This window comes from Anastrepha ludens, chromosome 3, assembly GCF_028408465.1.
Source record: "Anastrepha ludens isolate Willacy chromosome 3, idAnaLude1.1, whole genome shotgun sequence".
Classification (NCBI taxonomy): Eukaryota; Metazoa; Arthropoda; class Insecta; order Diptera; family Tephritidae; genus Anastrepha; species Anastrepha ludens.
Genome location: NC_071499.1, coordinates 82992652 through 83010515, shown reverse-complemented (window position 1 = coordinate 83010515; position 17864 = coordinate 82992652). Strand labels below are relative to the sequence as shown.

The window sequence follows — 17864 nt, the reverse complement described above, 5'->3', positions numbered from 1 at the left end:
CAAAAATTAAATATGAACATTGACAGCTTGTAATGCTCTGGAAACAACCTTAACCTTTTTATAGACACAGTAATACTCTCAGAATTACATTTTGCACTCCAAAATGCAAAAGGAACATCGTCTGGCAAGGACAAAACTATTTATACCATGATAAAAAAATCGTCAAGTGCCCTTCAAACAAGATTGTGAAAACTTTACAGCAATATTCTGAAAACAGGTATTTATCCACATGACTGGAGGCAAGCAGTACTAACGCCCATTCCGAAGACGGGTAAGAACCAGAATTCAACCGAAGGATACCGACCCATTTCCTTACTCTCTGTACTATCGAAAATTTTTGACAAAATAGTGACAAGACAGCATGAATAAGCGTGTCTCGGAGCTAAGCGCGCTACAACGACTTTCAATGGCTACTCCGAAGTCGATCCGCAAAGCTGGTTGCAAAATCAATCACAACGGAGTCGCATCCTCTACATAACAACTTTTGGAAAAGCATAACTAGCCGAAACCGGTCAGTCAAAGCTATAGAAGCACCTGCAGCATTGCGGCTATATCTACGGGTATTTATTCGGACAACGAAGCAGCTCTTACAGCTCATTGTTCCGTTGTCTACGATACTGGCCATCAGCAACGCACAAAACTTTCAAAAATCTTTTGCAGAGTCCTTCTCTCAAACACTACAAGTGACGCCTCATCGGATATTGTCAACGTCCAAGCTTCTGCGTCATACGTTAGGACAGCCATGATGAGAGACTTACAGACTGTTAGTTTTATTCGTCGAGAGAGGACTTTACTACGCAATTGCCTATTTAGTCAAAAGTAGTACTTGTTGGTAAGAGAGATTCTCCATTGGATTTGAAGGCTGACATGTTAAATATGTTAATGCTGGTTCTTGGATAAACGAAGTCTCTTAGAACCTCGAAATCATAACTGTCAGCAGTGACGTGGGTGCCGATACGCGAGTGCATCGAGTATATTTGGTATCAAATGGCTCGGAGAGGTTCTTCACAATTCTGTTGGTATTGAATAACGTCATTTTGCATTGCCGTATCAGTTTTGCAGTGATACAAAATTTAGGCTTCGCGGCATGCGGACAAATTCTTTCGGTGCTGTCGAATGCAGCTTCAAAATCGACAAAAAGATGGTGTGTGTCCATTCTACTTTCATGGGTATTTTCCAAAACTTAGCGTATTGTGAATATATGGTCGATTGTGGATTTTCCAGTTCTAAAGCCACACTGATAAGGTCCAATTAAGGAGCTTTTTCATGGCAGAAATACATTCGGAGGTTTGGGATTGCATGTCGGAGAGCGACCGCTATTCCAAAAAACCTTTTCAATCAATTGGTGTTTCCTTCCCAGGTTTTCGAGCCTGCACACTTTTGAATGGTAGTTACGCACCAACCCATAGTACGAGTAATCATTTGGACAACCAAAATTATGCCGTATAACATGATTGTGAACGCCGAAAATTTGCATAAATGTGAACGAAACAAATCAAAAAGATGTTGAAATATGCATCTAAAAAAAAAATAGAACAAGTTTTCTTCTACAAATTTCTAGTTTTGTTCTAAAAAGTAAAATATTACTAATTCAAAACGTATTTACTGACATTATTTTAGGCGGCCGCCGTTCGGAATTCACAGAGAGGTCGTTAGTTCGAATCTCGGTGAAACACCAAAATTAAGAAACACATTCTTCTAATAGCTGTCGCCCTTCGGCAGGCAATCGCAAACCTCCGAGTGTATTTCTGCCATGAAAAAGCTCCTCATAAAAATATCTGCCGTTCGGAGTCGGCTTGAAACTGTAGGTCCCTCCATTTGTGGAACAACATCAAGACGCACACCACAAATAGGAGGAGGAGCTCGGCCAAACACCCAACAGAAGTGTACGCGCCAATTATTTATTTTATTTTTATTTTAGAATTTAATCAAAAAATTGTTGGTGAAAAATATTTCACTTTCAAAAATAAGTTATTGCTTGCAATTGCGAAATACTTTCTGAAATATGGAAAACACCTTTTTCAACTACGTTGGTAATTGGCGCAAACTAAAACGCAGAAATTTTAGTCGTTCAATAATTTTCAATCAGATGAATTGAATTGCCGGATTCAATTTGGCTTGCTATAATTTTTCATATAGCAAAGTCCTTCTTTTTCTTAGAAACTGATTTTAGCTTGTTTGTCACAACTGTTGCTCCTACTTTCAAAATTGATTCTGGCAAAAAAATTGTAATTACTCGTGTAAAAATAATAAAAATAAATAAAAGCAAAAAACAGTAATTTAAATTATTTTAATGCTAATCTGGCCTTGGCCACACGAAATAAATATACGAGTAAGCTCAAATCGAAAACTAAATATTTGTTGACAACTAAAATAGTTACATAAAATTAATTGTAGTTGCTGAAACTTTTTGTTGCGCAATAAATCCGGAGCTAATTTAATCGCACCTTCACAGTTAAGAGAGTGAATAATTTGACTGATGATCTTAAAGCTTGACGCCATGCCCCACATAGTGCTATTATTGTGGGTGGAGCGAGGTAGATCTGGAGCGGATTGCTTAAGGGGACAGATACCTGTAAAATTTTTTCTTTCATAAATTGTTAATATAATCCTTTAAGAATATGTCAAAAATTTTTTAGAACGTAAATTTAAGTATTCCTTATATTATAGATCGTCAACCGTGACGATTCTATTCTTTGCGTTCGAGTGCTGGGGGAGGTATAGTTCCGTTGCCGACTTTTTACCTGTCTCTTGAATATCTTCACCTTTCTACCTGTCTCGCTCCAAAATACCTACGTTCGGGTTCAAAAATTTTTTAAATAGTCTCATACATTGCTGCTGGATTATTCAATGAAGGATATACACCGATTTTAGAAACAAATATAATAAGGGGCAGACAATGTAAATCTTAAATGAAAAGAGAGTGATTCAAGGAAATCGGCTCAGCTCATTAGCCACTAAAGAAGCTCGTAAAGCATGTCAACAGCAACTAATTGAACAGAATGCGTTTACGAGGCTTCAGAAGGACAATTATATGGCGCTGAAATTGCTGATTAATCGGTAAGTCACAAAAATCATTGAATTTTCAAGTATTCAAACTTTAGACGCGTTTTCCTCAAAACTATATTTTTCGAATTGGCGTACACGATAACTCGAAAAGTTATTGACCGATCTCCCTGAAATTTTGCACACATCTTTTTTATGATATTACTTTCTATGCGAATTTACAAGTTTCCGAAAATTTTTGGAAAAATAATTTTTTCGAGGCAAAAATAGTAGGAAAATTCGCTCTAAAATTCATTTTTGTTTTTCATTTGTTTTTAATTCATGTAGAAATTATGAAAAAAGAAATTATGACATTAATAAACAAAAAACTGTTTGGTTTTTTGTATTCAGGTCACTGACGCCGATGCTACAATGACTGCCGATTGAGAAGCCCCGTTGCGACCTTTCTGGAAGAATTGAGTGTACATACGCCATTTTAAATGGTTAAAACAAAAACAAAAAAAAAATTGTATATTATTTTAATGTATAAATGAACTGTATGCCAATTTTGAAAAAAATATATGGACTTCTTTATTTTAAATAATTTTAATGAAAATCAGGGAAAATATGGCCGTTTACAGGTATCTGTCGGCCAACCAAAAGAAACTACTACCCTATTTCTTCACAAATTCGATGAAGTCCATCAGCAACAAAAGTTGAGTTTTCTTCCAGATGGAAGAGAAACGACTTGACTTACCTGTTACAAAAATTATCTATGTATGTATGCATGAAAGTGCATAATACAATATTTATTTTAGTTTTGTAAAACTTATAGTTGAGAGCGTTTTATTTTAATATTACGACCCCCTCATTAAAATTTCTATGAACGCACATACATTTGACTAGCAGAGACTAGTGCCTTATCAGCTATACACATCCACATCCACGTTCATGCGATAATTAAACTCTTCATATATAGTATAAATAAATATAACGAGTATATTCTTAAATTTAGTATAGAAATGCATTCCGTAGCGGTTAACACTTGGTTTGGCATTAGCATTGCGGCTTTGGTGGGTGGCGTTACTGTTTGGCTGGCATACCGCAAGCGATGTCGTAGTTGTAAACGACATCCCAATGCCGATGGATGGCAACATCTGGGCTCACTGAAAATCATAAATTTTTATCCTGTCAAAGGTGGTGCACCCTTACGCTTGGAACAAGTGGAATGTGCAGAATTCGGGCTGCATTTAAATGGTTTGTGGGAACGTTGCTTGGTTGCTTACGATGACTCCGGTGCTGTGGTGTTTGCTGGTTCCTATCCACGTACGCTGAGCATACGATCAGTGATCGTGAGAGAAAAAGTGTTGCGATTAGAGGCGCCGAATATGCCATCAATTATTATGGACTTGAATGAGTTATTGCGAGAGCCATATCAAGTGTTGGAAAAAGGAAACAAGCGTTTAGTTGAATGTCGGGTCGAACATCACGAGTGGCTATCGCGTGCCGTACTGCAGCGTGAGAGCGGCTTGAAGTTTTATGTGAAATTGAAGGCTTCAAAAGGGAAAGTAGGGGTGAGATTGTGTAACAAATTCGTTAAATAAGGTGAATTTTAAATTACTTTTGCACATACATTTTAGGATTTTTTCCCCGTTATGGTAATGCATGAACGTTCAGTACATGATTTGAATAAACGTCTGAGTGGGCAAAACAAACCAGTGGATTGTCAACAGTTTCGTGGTAATCTAGTTGTTGACAGTAATACAGATGTACAACCTTATAATGAGGATAATTGGATGTGGCTGAAAATAGGCAACGATGTAGAATGCTCGACGATCATGAGCTATAATTCCGATTGCTTGCGTTGTATTCTGATTAACGTAAACGTGGAGGATTATACCAGAAATCCTGATTTTGAACCTCTTCGAACATTAAAGAAGTAAATATAGCGCATATAGAGTACGTAACTGGTGAAATAAGTTTACCTCTATTTTATTTTGTAGATATCGCCTACGTCAAAGTCCCAAAGAACCGTCTATGGGAGTTTATTTTAATGTTTATAAGTGTGGCCTGTTAAAAATAGGCGATCCAATTTATGTTCAATATATATAGATATAAGAAATGTACAATTAAGGTAAACAATGTAGAAAAATATGTTTTCGTAGAAAACAAGAACTTGAGGTGATCAGTTGTAGTTCTAGATATGTTTAGATTTTAACAATGTACGCATGTATTATATTGTGTAATATATATTTAAAATGTTATAAATATTAGTTGTGTTTGATGAAAAAAAATAGCCATCACTAGTCATCAATCCCAATCAAGAGCTAAAACGAGAACTTTCTCCCAAAGAGAAGAAAAAGCAAAATTGTTCACCAACCCAAATTTGCCCACACTTGCTTGTTTACAAATCAAAAAAAAACTGAAAGAAAAATGCTGAAATGTAGGAAAAAGAAAATTGGGCATAAAATATTCACCAGGAAAGACGAAATTGGCAAATACTCAAATAATGAAACCTGTTTCCTTACACCAGGATGTAGCATAATCTTATATATAAAAATGGAGACGGTTTTTTGTGTTCGTTAGTCGCCGATTCACGCCTAAACGCATTCACCGATTCCAATCAAACTTTCACAGATCATTGGTATTGGTCCATAGATGGTTTATGTGAAGTTTTAAAGAAATCTGTAAAAGTATGCGTGCGTTGTGTAAGTGTGAAAAATACAATATTTGCGTGTTTCCCATATACGGACATTACGTATACGGAATGAGAATACACGCAAATGAATAGAATATACACAGCCATGAATAACATTGTTTCGATGTCGAGTGACGTATGCGACTGTATTATTCGTAACGCAATAGTTGTCCTCTCTTTTCTTTCCTTTTTATGCATGCGGGACACGGCATCAAAGCACATTGCTTTTTTTTGAACTGGAAAAATATTTTGAGCTTCATTTGAACGTTTTATGATTTAGATAAAATAAAAATTCGTTAAATATATTTGATTCCATTAATAACCATAAGCCTGTATTTTTCGAAGTTCAAAGTTTTTGGACAAATATTGAAACGTTTACTTAAATTAAATGTTAAATACATATGTATATATAAATGCGCAAATGTAAAAGTTTAGATGGATTTAAAATATTCGAAATTATTCAGCGGTTGAATCTATAGATTTTTTGAAATCCATCAATATGGACCGAACTGTGGCAAAGTTATCGTGTTTATATGACCGAAAATATCTTGAATAGAATGCGTCGTATTTATGCAAATCAGGAATTACTCATTACACTTGAAATGTATAACGAGGCATTGATTATTATTGAAGATATGTGCTTAGCAGTTGCAAATAAATTATTGTCACAATTAGGTTTACCACCTCCTAATCAAGCAAAGCATGACGTATTTAATCAAGATATACAACGTGAACAACAATACGATATAAATGATCTTAACACATTTATAAATTGAATCTGCCGAAATTGAATATAGAACAAAAACATGCATATGACACTATAATGCAAGCTATACAAAACAAAAGTGGAGGAATGTTTTTTTAGATGCGCCAGGTGGCACCGGTAAAACGTTTTTGATTTCGTTGTTATTACTACTGTAAGATCACAAAACAATATAGCATTAGCGCTTGCATCGTCTGGAATAGCTGCTACATTATTAGATAGTGGCCGTACAGCGCATTCCGCACTTAAATTACCATTGAATATGCAAATTAATGAAAATCCAACATGTAACATTTCAAAAAATTCTGGAATGGGAAGAGTTTTGCAAACAATGCAAATTAATTGGGTGGGATGAATGAACAATGGCACATAAAAAATCAGTGGAAGCATTGGATAGAACTTTGAAAGATTTACGTAATAATCAAGAAATATTTGGTGGCGCTTTAATATTATTGTCTGGTGATTTTCGTCAAACTTTGCCAGTAATTCCCCGTTCAACACCAGCAGATGAATTAAAAGCATGTTTAAAGACATACCATTTATGGAGGCACGTAAAAACTTTGACTTTAAAAACAAATCTGCGAGTTTATTTGCAAAATTATGCATCGTCTGACGAATTTTCAAGACAACTTCTGAAGATAGGAAATGGACAAATTCCTATTGATGCTGCTACTGGCTTAATCACTTTGCCAGATAATTTTTGTAATTTCGCACACACAAAACAAGAATTAATATAGTTTCAAGTACTTTTCCAAATATTGCGCAAAATTATCAAAATAACAATTGGTTAGCTGAAAGAGCAATACTGGCTGCGAAAAATAAGGATGTTGGTCAATTGATTGCGCATATTTTAAATAATGTGTCTGGTGAGATTGTAACATTTAAATCAGCCACGATTGTGTAACGGAACAAGATTAGCAGTCAAAAAGGTCATGAATAATCTTATTGAAGCAACAATTTTAAAAGGAAAATTCAAAGGTGAAGACGTATTGATTCCGCGTATTCCTCTGATTCCACCAGATTTAGCTTTTGACTTCAAAAGATAGCAATTTCCAATACGTCTTGCATTTGCAATGACAATAAACAAAGCACAAGGACAATCGCTGGAATTATGCGGAATTGACTTAGATTATCCATGCTTCTCCCACGGACAATTATATGTGTCATGTTCACGTGTAGAAGAGCCATCAGTTCTGTTTATTTATACCACAACTCAGGGCAAAACAAAAAATGTATTTAGTTTACGAAAAGGCTTTGCGTTAGTTCAAGTTTAAAATTAACATTAATTTTATATTGTAAAAAAAGAATAAATACACATAGAGTGAATTTAAATCGAGTGTTCATTATTCATTTCCTAGCGAAACAGGCAGAGGGTCCGCTAGTAATAAAATAAAAAGTAATAATTCTAATCTATTGCAAAATAGTGAAGCAATACCTAGCACAAGAGTACGATGATTTCCTTTTTTCACAGAATGCAGAATATGCCAATCTAGCTACTTTTGATGCAGCATCCGCCCATACAATATTTAGTATACAGACTTGTAGCCCAGTGTTTAAAAATGAGCAAACATGAAAACGAAAAAACAAGTGTGTCTAAATACTAGCGAGGCGCTCCGCAAAAAGGGTCTAATGTTTAGCACCATACAAATTGAGGCAAATTTTTTTAGTTTGGAGCCCCAATAAAAAATGACGAATCTCAATAACGCTTTGACTGGTCGGAATATACTTTAGTGCCCATAGCTTTGAGCCGTCTCCAAACGGCAGATGGCTTTTTATGACGAGCTTTTTCATGGCAGAAATACACTTGGTGGTTTGCAATTGCCTACCAAGGGGCGACCGCTGTTAGAAAAATTTTCTATCATTTGGTGTTTAGTGCCCGGAGATTCGAACCCGGTCACTTCCAAATGGTCCAACCCATTCGACTACGGCGGCTAATGAGTTTTAACATACAATGCATATATAATATTTGCGTTGAACTAGATGCTATTTTAAAAGGCAAGAATTTGCCATGGTTAGTGAGACGCAGGTCCATTCTGCTGAAGCCCTACGAAATTCGTAGCACGTTCGCCGTCAATTAAGAGATATCGGCATATTATTCATGTATGTAGTTAGATTTTAAATAAGGTTAACGGCGTCGGGATAAGGTGCTAAAACTTTTTTAAATTTATTTTAGGGTTTTTTAAATGAACGCATAATATTTAGCCCATCCTGCTCCACTTAAAAGCGTTTTTCTGAAATTTGTTATTTATTCTACAGGACTCAACGTTGTGAAAATTTGCAACTCACCAAGTGTTACTCGCAGTTTTTTTTATTTGTAAATACTTTAATAATTATTAGCTTTACAATAGAAAATTATACTTTTTTTTTTGAAATTCGGTAAACAATTTTTTTCGTCTCCGGAAATTCACTGTCACTCGCTCAATTTTCCAATTTTGTAGAGAAAATTTAGGAAAATATTGTTCTGTAGCATTTGATTGATTATGATATGAAAATTAGATTTGATTATGACATGAAAATTTACTGAATAAACTAACACTAACTGAACCGAAGAACTTAAGAATGGGTAAGGGTATTGATCCTTATCCTAGATAGTTCTGGATTTAGTCTCAATTTGTATGTTTTAATATCGTTTTAGATGCTCATTCGTGCACTCCCAAAAAGTAAAATAAGGTTTTTTGCTGAACTCAGGTTCCATAGCCAACCAAATAACCAGTGATGAAGTTAAAGTCGTCTAGCGCCCGTTAGAGCCGCAAAGACAATTTCCATTATTTCATGAAGAAGAGGACGCTCTGAGTAAGTAAAATGTTCAGATGTTGCCTTGTTGCTTTTATCTCAGATTTATTATGCTGTCCTAAGTGAGTTTCACCGACCATCTTTCGTTTGCCTTTACTGACGTCAGAGAGGGAGTTTCCTTTTCTCGTTTGTGCTTGATAGGCTTTGTGGCAGTTGTTGTTGTTGTTGTAACAGTATAATTGGCCTGTCGGTGTAGTATAAATCGCCGGTCGACTTCGTCTAGTTCATTTAACAGTAGGCCCAGGAAACTTGCTGTTTCGACAAGTTAGGTCCAGAGGGAGAGTGGGTTTGTTGGGGCCAAGGCGAATTTATTACAGGTGACAGCAAACACATATGTATAAGTAAAACCCTACATGTATTTGTTGTTGCGTTTGGTGCAACCATCACATCAAAATCAGCAAGCAAATGTAAACATACGAATGTAAAAATACCAATACATACAAACAAAGCATATCATTTTGACGTAAGCCATACCTTCGGTGAAAAATTCAGCTGGGTGAATGCTGTCACCTTAATAAATCCACCTTGGTTGGGGCATGTGAAAAGGTGGTTAGTGTCGAGGGGGTCCCTTCACATGCCCGACATATCGCACCCTAAATACAAAAGGGTCACAACTCAAAATACTAAGATTTTCAGGAGAGACGAAAAACGTTTTAAGTAAAAATTATTCTAATATTTAAAGAAAATATTGTTCCATCATGAAAATATACAACATTGAAGAAGGTTCTACTATATTTTTTTCAATTTTATATTATGTTTGCGAAAATAAAACAAAATCTTGATTTATGACTCTTTAGCTGAAATTTTTTCAATTAACTAGTGATATTATCTTAAGTTGCGCCTTTTTAACTGATAAAATGTTTTAATTTTATAAGTTTCCTAACCTAATTGAACTCACTTTTCACAACTAAAGAAGCACAATGCAAAATAATATACCACGAAATTTATCACTTTTTGCAGCTATAGAGGCAGAACTCAAAATAAAACTCTTTATGTGTAATAAAAGTAATCAGCTGTGAGCCCATTAACGCAACTAAAAATAATTCTCTTTAGTTGATTGTGTAAAAGCAACACACTTGACATAAAAATAGACATAACAGTATTTTTCCAGTTAAAGAAGATAGTTATGTGAACGAAATATTTGCAGCAGTTAGAAATGTGTACTCTGAATTAATTTATGCAAAAAACTCAGTTTTGGAAAATTTTGAGTTGTCGGGGTCAATTTCGGATAGGTAGGAGTTTAACCTGCTATAGTATCCAGAACGTAATTGTGCCAAGGTTACGCGGGACTCTCGTGGGAGCTGGAGCTCTTTGTCTGCAATGGGTGGGGGTTGGACTCCGATAACGGCATTCGGGGCCGCGAGCTTAAGAAAGTGGTAAGTTTCTCCCGTTGAATGCCGTTTATTGTCTCTCTTAACACTGTTTGGTCCATTAATTGTCGCAAATGTTTAGCTGCGATTTAATGGTCGCTTGGTTATTTCAGAAACTAGTGGCTGATTTTATATGGGGAGGGTTGCCCTCTGATTGCTGCATGCTCAGCTTGAAAACAATGCAGTGGTATGGCAGTCGGAAGCTTAGCTTAAGTGAGAGCTCTGGTATTTGTATCCCACTTCCTACTTTTTGATTTAATCTTGACTCGTCGCGACGGTGTTAATAACTTAGTCTTGCTATTACGTTTTTTCGTTAGAAAATTTGTTTATCTATTTTAAACTTTCAGTATTTATTAAATAACATACGTTTCGTTAATATAACCTTTTATCCGTCTTAATGTTTTATATTACTTGGTAATTCATTAAATAGTTTTCGGTCTTTGTTTATTGAATCACTTTGCGCCTAATTAGATTTATAGATAGTATCTATGAAATCGTCCTTATTCCTTAAACCGTAAGATTGCACATCTTCTATTTACAATTTTGTTTGTTCAGTACTTTGATAACCAATTATACATAAGTTTAAATACAAAAGGTAATAAATTCATGTACTTTCTTTAACATTATATAATTTATAAGGTTTCAAGCATATAATATATGTAGGTATGAGATTAGGCTATGTCTAATACAAAATAAAGTGCAAAGCATTTATTTGATTTGCAATTTTTGCAGTATGTTTTTCAACTCAGTGAGTAATTAACTAAACTCTCTTCCGAGCTACCTCTGTCCAACTGAACTAATAAGGTTTTACCTATTTTACCTATTGTTTGATCTACACTGTTTTTCAACGTGGAGTTGGTAGGCCGACAAAACGTTACGAAGGGCATTGAATATATTTTTTCTTCCAACCAGTATTATTTTTATTTTAGCTATTTATAGAATTATTATAATCATTATGTAGATCGTTAAATAAACATATTTTTCACAGTTCCACTTAATTTTCTTGTTGGATCTTAAGATATGTATTTGTGTATTACATATTCTTGTTTACTATAGCTGCATAAAATCTCTTCACTTATCCTCAACATAGATAACTGCACCCTCCTTGATAGAACCCGCGGCGCGTAAGCCCAAGTGAATGCCAAGTGCTGGACTAGCATAGCCTTTGAATAGGCGATACCTTAAAATAAATAAAGAAATCAGTAATAATGGTTTACTTAAATATGTTCGAAACCCACTTCTTTAACGTATTGAACGGTTCACCATCGGGATCACGCTTTGCTGTCTTTACATCTATATTAGGGAATATACAACGAGTACATGGGGCCACTACACGAAAAACTACATCATCACCAATCTTCACCCACTTCCAGTAATCTTCAGCATAAGGCTCGGGAAAGTCCATTTTCAGGTGGAAGCTGCCACGAAATTGCAACGGATCTAGCGATCGTGATAAGCGAGTGCTTAGTTCCTCAATTGATGATAAATTAAGTAGCATATAGCTGGTGGCGTCATTGAAGGTTCCCTTTATTTATATACATATTTGCTAGAATAAAAATTCAATTATTAAGGAACTCTTCAACTCACACGATCCTCTTTCAAAATATATGGCTGCCGAACCATGCGGGAATTAATTGCTTTAACGGGTTTCTCCAATGGATAGTGAACCAGCCTTATGCCACTATCTTTATTTAGAATATACTGGGATAACCATTCGTCATATTTAGCTCCAACTAGATACACATTTACTGATGTGCTCCACACCATCGTTTTGATTTGTTCGCCTTCTGATTTTAAAGTGCTCAGGTGCAATTGTATCGACTTCATGCCAGGGGCACTGATCTGTAATATCTGCGATTCCACCAATTCTGTGGCAATCAACACCATATGAGGATAAACACGCGCGGTGATCATTTCATTTGAATTGTTGATCATCATTAGTGCACGATCGCGACAACCATTGAATTTTAAGCCAAGTATATCGCAATCGACTTCAGTGTTGGCATCAAGATTTAATGGCGCACAAGATTTAATGGGAAATATATTGATTTGGTCCAACGTGCCAATACGACGCCATTTTTTAGGCATTGATATACGATTCTTCCATTGCCGGTAGCACCAGTAAACGAGTGTTACACCCACACCGACGGCTACACTGTAGGTAACTGCGCTGGGCGCTCCTTAGATAGTGCGTACATATATATTTATGTTTTAACAATGAAAGAAGGCACACTTACTTAACATTATGACAAGTATTTTAGATTACGTTTGTTATTGGACTTTTGTTAATTTTAACACACTGACTAGCCGCTAATGTGGACGATACGGCGACGATTGCTCACGGGCTAATGCCCTGCAACAAAAGTCATGCACAGTTTGTCTATTATCTAAAAGTAAACTGGAAATTTGAGAGCATACAATTTTGCTAACTGGAATACGAGAGAAATGCATATACTCATAAGGGGGATTGCGAAGTGGTGTAATAAATCACGATATGTGGGTATGGAATCTACTTCTCTGCGTGCACTAATTTTTAAAGAGAGAGATATTTTCTTACAAGAATACTGGCAATAAAACGTTAGAGAAGATATGTACATTGAATACCTGCCTGACCGGCTTTAAAACAAAAAACTAACTATGCATTAGTATAAAACTAAAGTGAGAGTAAAAGAGCAATGGTGAAAGAGCATTGTAATCTGATCAACGGTGCCGCGTTTGCTCAGAAATAATGGAATACTTGGTAGATGCTCACGCAAATGAAGCATGCATTTTTCCAGCGTTTCAAGAAAAAATTAAACTGTGCAAAAGTTTCAATTTTGTACCTGGACGATATTAAATTTATATTTTCTTCCAATGAGTATTATTTTTTATTTTAATTATTTATAGAATCATTCTAATTATTATTTAGATCGTTTAAGAGATGTGTGCATACAATATGCAAATCTTTAAAAATGATGTAAGAAAAAATAAATATTCTTAGGCACTATCGCTGTATTAAATCTCTTCACTTATTCGGTACGTAAATCACTGCGCCCTTCTTGATAGTTCCTGCGGCGCGTAAGCCCAAGTAAACGATAAATGATGTAAAAGGAAGATCTCTGGAAAGGCGACATCCCAAAATAAAAAAGAAGTAACAATTTTTTACTAAATTATGTTTGAAACCCACTTTCTTATCGCAATGCCCGGTTCGTTATCTGCAATCACACGAAATATTACATTATCCCCAATCTTTATCCACTTCCAGGATTCTTCAGCAAAGGGATCATGAGAGTCCATTTTCAGGTGGAAACTGCCGTGAAACATCAACGGATCTACCGATTGTCGTAAGCGAGCGTTTATTTGCTCAATAGATGATAAATTTATTAGCACGAAGTTGATGGCGTCGTTGAAGGTTCCCTTTTTTTATTTTCATAAACCAAATATTTTCTAGAATAGAAATTCAATAATAAAGGCAATTTTTCAACTCACATCATCATCTTTCAAAATAGCTGGCCCTTGAGCCATGCCTGAATCAATTGGCTTAGCGCGTTCCTTTATTGGATAGTGGACCAGTCGTATGCCACTATCTTTATTTAGAAGAAACTTGGACAACCATTTGTCATATTTGGCTCCAACTAAGTACACTTTTATGTATATGCGCCGCGTCATCATTTCAAGTTGTTCTCTTTCTGTTTTTAAAATGCTCACATCCAACGTAATCGTCTCCATACCGGGCGCACTCAATTCCAGCTGTGATCCCACCAATTTTGTGTTAATCAACATCGTACGTGGATAAGTTTCTTCGGTGATCATGTCATTTTCATCGCTGACTATTACAAGTGCACGATCGCGACAATCATTTAATTTTAAGCCAAACATATCGCAATCGACCTCAGCGTCAGCATCAAATTGTAATGGTGCACCAAAGTTTAGGGGAAATATGTTGATTTGGTCTAAAGTGCCAATACGACGCCATTTTTTTGGCATTGAGCTGCAATTCTTCCATTGCCGGTACCACCAGTAGCACCAGTAGCCAAGGGTTACACCAACACCGATAGCAACACTCAAGGTAAGTCTGCTGGGTGCTCCTGAGGTAGTATGTATTTATGTATCAATGTAGGTATTTATAAGAATATTTTTAAAAACGTATGGCTGCAATTAAGGTACACTTACTTAACATTATGACAAGTATTTTAGATTACGTTGTTATTGGACTTTTATTAATTAAAAACAAAAAACACTGACTAGCCACTGGTAGACGCGATACGGCGACGATTGCTCACAGACTAATGCCCTGCAAAAAAGTCAATCACCGTTTGTCTATTACCTACAGTTAAAAAAAAAATGAAAATTTGCAAATTTTAAAAGGAGCTGCGAAGTGATACAATAAAGCAACCGTATGCTCAAGGAGTCTACTTCTCTGCGTACATTAAGTTTTTAAAGAGAGCGATATTTGTTTATAAGAATACTGGCAATAAAACGTTAGATTAAATATCTACAATAACAGCTGCCTGACCGGCGAAAAAAAAAAATAAATTTAATAAATAAAGCTAAAGTGAGAGTAAAAGAGCGAAGGCGACGAGTATTGCAATTTGATCAACGGTGCCGGTTTTATGTACACATTTCAGACAATTGCATATAACAAATTATGTATATGTACATTTGTATATTTATCTTCGGGCATATACTTGTATATATTTATATGAATTTGTACAACTGTATGAACATTAAGGCCGTTCTTATTAATACATTAATAAATTAAAAAATATATATACCTAAATAAAAGTAAAACGAAAAACGAAAAACCTAAAATAAACCTAAATATTTGGTTGAAGTAAAGAATACTTATGGTTTCACCAGAAAAATTTCGAAAATGAGATTCGAGAGAAATTTTTATGCTGATTATAAAGGTACATAAAGTTATATACCAATTATTAGATTAGAAATATTGTTTAGTTCATCAATAGGAATCTTATCCTAACCCTTTTTTGTTGCTTTATAACTGTTTACGGCGGCCGCCGTAGCCAAATGGATTGGTGCGAGACTACCATTCGGAATTCAAAGAGAATGTAGGTTCGAATGTCGGTGAAACACCAAAATGAAGAAAAAGTTTTTTCTAATGGCGATCGCCCCTCGGCAGACAATGACAAACCTCCGAGTGTATTTCTGCCATGAAAAAGCTCCTCATAAAAAAATCGACCGTTCGGAGTCGCCTTAAAACTGTAGGACCCTCCATTAGTGGAACAACATCAAGACGCACGCCACAAATAGGAGGCCAAACTCCCAAAAAGAGTGTATATATATAACTGTTAATATACATAAAATAAATAGTTTTTCCGCAGCCCATAACAGTTACTTTAACGTTGCCTGATAACTAATATGCTGGAATGTTTATTATTAACAATTATCAACAATATGAAATTTTGCTATCTCTGGCATCAGACCATGTGCCCATTATCGTCTCGATTAAGAGACCTGTACCCTTTGTTTTCGCGAATCACTGAACCTATGTTAACTTTAACAAAACTATAATTAGGCCGGCTTCCCGGAAGGATCCCAATTTTCCAGCAGACGCAGCCGTTTTAGCAAACTAGCGTGGGAATCACCGAATAAGGGATCTCAATTTGGAGATTCAACAACTGGTCACCCAGCTTAAGCGGGCCAAATGGAAGGAGAACTTAAAGACATGCAACTTCATCACTGGTGAGAGTAAGCTTTCGTCCACTGTAAGGTCCCTATCGAATCCGTCAATGACAAGGTGGCAAACACCTTTAACGGCTGTACCTCGTCGGAGCCGAAGAGAGGCGCTAGATTTTTTAGCCGGCAATTTATTTTGCATCCTTCTGTCGCCAGATCCAAGCATTGTGCTGCACAAACTGTCGAACAACCGTGCGCCACTTACTTTCTCTAGATAAAGTGCGGCTTAACCAAAACCGCCCCTGCGAGAGCACTGTACTAGTAGCGCTGGACCTGAAGAAGGCTTTCGGCACAGTCAGCTACTCCACGCTACTAGATGATATTCCACAGTCGACTTGCCCGTCGGGACTAAAGAGGTGCCGGCATTTTTCAGTCGTCTTTCGAGATCAAAGCTCAAAACAGTGAAGGATAAAGGTGCATCTTGCCTTTCACCTTTGCTTTTCAACTTCTACATCTCGACGCTCCCCCAACTACCAGAGAGAGTGTCACTGGTCTCCTATGTTGGCGAAAATGTCTGTAACTCCAGACATTTGCTAGAGACTGGGCCATCTCGCAAACATGTCACAAGGCATCTCTTCAACTATATTAACGAGATCCTGGACGAACACTACTACAACTGCTGGACCGGACAGTATATAAAGAGATATTAAACGACATCCATCAGAAGACTCTTACCACTTTCCTAAGCTTCCGACCCCACCTATTGTAGACGAAGAGCTTCAGCTGACTCGGGAATCCCGAGTAATGAGTTTAACAAAGCGCGCCAGTTGTTTTTTCTCGTGACTGTTGTTGTTGTTGTAGCAGTAATACAAGCCCTGTCAGTGTAGGGTATATCACTGGTCGTCTTCGTCTAGCTCATCTAAAGATAGGCCCAGGAAACATGCTGTTTCGACAGGTTGGGTCTAGAGGGAGAAGGGTGTTAGCCCTGTCTAGTGAACCGCATATCTTTCTCGTGATAACTGGTGCCAGTCCTTCTCCACCTGATCTTTCCAACGCAGAGCAGGCTTCCCTCTTCCTCTGCTACCACCAGTCGGTACCGCATCGAATACTTTCAGAGCCGGAGCGTTGGTATCCATTCGAACGACATGACCCAGCCAACGTAGCCGCTGGATCTTTATTTGCTGCGGTATGTTTATGTCGTCGTAAAGCTCATACAGCTCATCGTTTCATCGCCTGCGATATTCGCCGTTGCCAACGTGCAAAGGTCCAAAAATCTTACGCAGAATCTTTCCCTCAAACACTCCAAGCGTCGTTTCATCGGATGTTGTCATCGTCCAAGCTTCTGCGCCATATGTTAGGACGGGCATGATGAGAGCCTTGTAGTGTGTTAGTTTTGTTCGTCGTGAGAGGACTTTACTGCTCAGTTGCCTACTTAGTCCAAAGTAGCACTTGTTGGCAAGAGAGATTCTTCGTTGGATTTCAAGGCTGCAATTATCTTAAATATAATTTTCACGATATCGTCAAAAATAGATTGTGGATGTAATTTCAAAGTTATACTGCATTCATTTAGTATTAATTATGAAAGTGGTCTAAGTTAAAAATTTGAAGAAATTACATGTAATTTATATTTACTGAATAG

The 17864-nt window shown here is 36.5% G+C and overlaps 3 protein-coding genes across 3 annotated transcripts; 1 reads left to right on the top strand and 2 right to left on the bottom strand.

Moving 5' to 3' along the window:
* The first annotated feature begins 3989 nt into the window (after nt 1-3989).
* Nucleotides 3990-6044, top strand: LOC128858287 (mitochondrial amidoxime reducing component 2-like). The gene is made up of 3 exons (XM_054094437.1): nt 3990-4559; nt 4626-4924; nt 4989-6044. The coding sequence occupies exons 1-3, from the start codon at nt 4008-4010 to the stop codon at nt 5095-5097; spliced, it is 960 nt and encodes a 319-aa protein (XP_053950412.1). The 5' UTR covers nt 3990-4007; the 3' UTR covers nt 5098-6044.
* Nucleotides 6045-11036: 4992 nt separating this feature from the next.
* Nucleotides 11037-13320, bottom strand: LOC128858286 (mitochondrial amidoxime-reducing component 1-like). Its single transcript, XM_054094436.1, has 4 exons — nt 12847-13320; nt 12197-12789; nt 11848-12134; nt 11037-11789 (listed from the first exon to the last, which is right to left on the bottom strand). The coding sequence occupies exons 1-4, from the start codon at nt 12851-12853 to the stop codon at nt 11681-11683; spliced, it is 996 nt and encodes a 331-aa protein (XP_053950411.1). The 5' UTR covers nt 12854-13320; the 3' UTR covers nt 11037-11680.
* Nucleotides 13321-13463: 143 nt separating this feature from the next.
* LOC128858288 (uncharacterized) lies at nt 13464-14931 on the bottom strand. Its single transcript, XM_054094439.1, has 4 exons — nt 14762-14931; nt 14078-14676; nt 13776-14005; nt 13464-13707 (listed from the first exon to the last, which is right to left on the bottom strand). The coding sequence occupies exons 1-4, from the start codon at nt 14766-14768 to the stop codon at nt 13614-13616; spliced, it is 930 nt and encodes a 309-aa protein (XP_053950414.1). The 5' UTR covers nt 14769-14931; the 3' UTR covers nt 13464-13613.
* Between the last annotated feature and the right edge of the window lie 2933 nt (nt 14932-17864).